General features: G+C 40.1%; 1 protein-coding gene across 1 annotated transcript; it reads right to left on the bottom strand.

Moving 5' to 3' along the window:
• Window positions 1–822: 822 nt before the first annotated feature.
• On the bottom strand, window positions 823–1,239 carry LOC139841339 (uncharacterized). The gene has a single exon (XM_071831562.1). It carries the CDS (start codon window positions 1,237–1,239, stop codon window positions 823–825), a length of 417 nt encoding a protein of 138 aa, XP_071687663.1.
• Between the last annotated feature and the right edge of the window lie 460 nt (window positions 1,240–1,699).

Here is a 1,699-nt window from a genome sequence, read left to right as displayed (position 1 = left end):
ATCCTTATGAGTCAACTTGGTGAGTGGTTTGGCAAGAATGGAGAAATCTTTGATAAATCTCCGATAGTAACCGGCAAGTCCTAGGAACTGACGAATGTGTTTCGCGTTCTTAGGTGTTTTCCAGTTCTGAATAGCCCAGATCTTCACGGGGTCGACATGTATTCCATTACTGTCAACTACATGCCCTAAAAACTGAACAGTCTTCAACCAAAACTCACACTTGGAGAACTTAGCATACAACTGTTCCTTCTTTAATAACTCCAAAATTTGTCGGAGGTGTTGTTCGTGTTCTTTCTCACTCTTAGAGTAGATGAGAATATCGTCGATGAAAACAATCACAAACTTATCGAGATAAGGCTTGCATACACGATTCATGAGATCCATGAACACAGCATGAGCGTTAGTTAACCCAAAAGGCATTACCAAAAATTTGTAATGTCCATAACGAGTCCGGAAGGCAGTCTTGGAAACATCAGATTCCTTAACTTTAAGTTGATGATATCCAGATCTCAGGTCGATCTTGGAATAGATGCTTGATCCTTGTAACTGATCAAACAAGTCATTGATTCTAGGAAGAGGATAACGATTCTTGACGGTCAACTTGTTTAGTTCGCGGTAGTCGATACACATCCTCATTGAACGATCTTTCTTTTTGATGAACAATATAAGTGCTCCCCACGGTGATGAGCTAGGACGAATGAATCCTTTCTCCAGAAGCTATTGTAGTTGCATAGATAGCTCTTTCATTTCTGATGGAGCTAGCCGGTATGGTGCCTTTGCAATAGGTGCAGCACCGGGGATCAAATTGATTTGAAACTTAACTTATCTTTGTGGTGGAAGACCAGGGAGTTCATCAGGAAAAACTTCAGAAAAGTCTTTAATAACAGGAACGTCTTCAATACGCCGTTCATCTGGCTTGACTTCCTTTATGTGAGCCAAAATGGCTTGACATCCTTTCATAAGGTACTTTCGGGTTTTGATGCATGAGATAAGATTAAGTTTGGAACCACTCTTATCTCCTTGGATAATAAGAATTTCACCAGTTTCGAGAGGAATATTAATTGTCTTATCAAAACACTGGATACCCACTTTCATCGGGGATAACCAATCCATTCCTAAGACTACATCAAAGCTTCCTAGTTCAACAGGCAATAAGTCAACCTTGAAGGTTTTATTGGCTAGAGTCAGATTACATTTCTTGTAGATCCGGTCAACTTTTACAAATTTACCGTTGGCCATTTCTACAAGACACTTAGTGTCTAAGGTTTGGGGTTCCTCGTCAAATAAGGCACAAAATTCAGTAGACACATAACTTCTATCAGCACCAGTATCGAATAAAATAGAAGCATATCAGTTGTTGACAAGAAACGTACCAGTAATGACGTCCTCGTCGTCCCTAGCTTCTTCAGTAGTCATGATGAATGCTCGGCCCTTAGCCTTGCCAGCATCTGCATTCTTAGTGATATCCTCCTTCTTAGGACAATTGGGTTTTGTATGTCCTATTTCACCACAAGAATAGCAAGTAGGAACAAAGGGCTTGTCTTTAGTTGCAGGAGTATATGTTGTAACAGCAGGAAGTCTACAATTTTTACTCAGGTGACCCATCTTCTTACAGTTTCCACATTGAATATTACACTTTCCATTGTGATGTTTTTCACATTTGGAGCAGTAGGGAAGTTTACCAGCATAACCACCTGTT

This window comes from Rutidosis leptorrhynchoides, chromosome 4 (assembly GCF_046630445.1).
Source record: "Rutidosis leptorrhynchoides isolate AG116_Rl617_1_P2 chromosome 4, CSIRO_AGI_Rlap_v1, whole genome shotgun sequence".
Classification (NCBI taxonomy): Eukaryota; Viridiplantae; Streptophyta; class Magnoliopsida; order Asterales; family Asteraceae; genus Rutidosis; species Rutidosis leptorrhynchoides.
The sequence above is the reverse complement of the archived record's forward strand: the minus strand, read 5'-3'. Positions and strand labels throughout refer to the sequence as shown.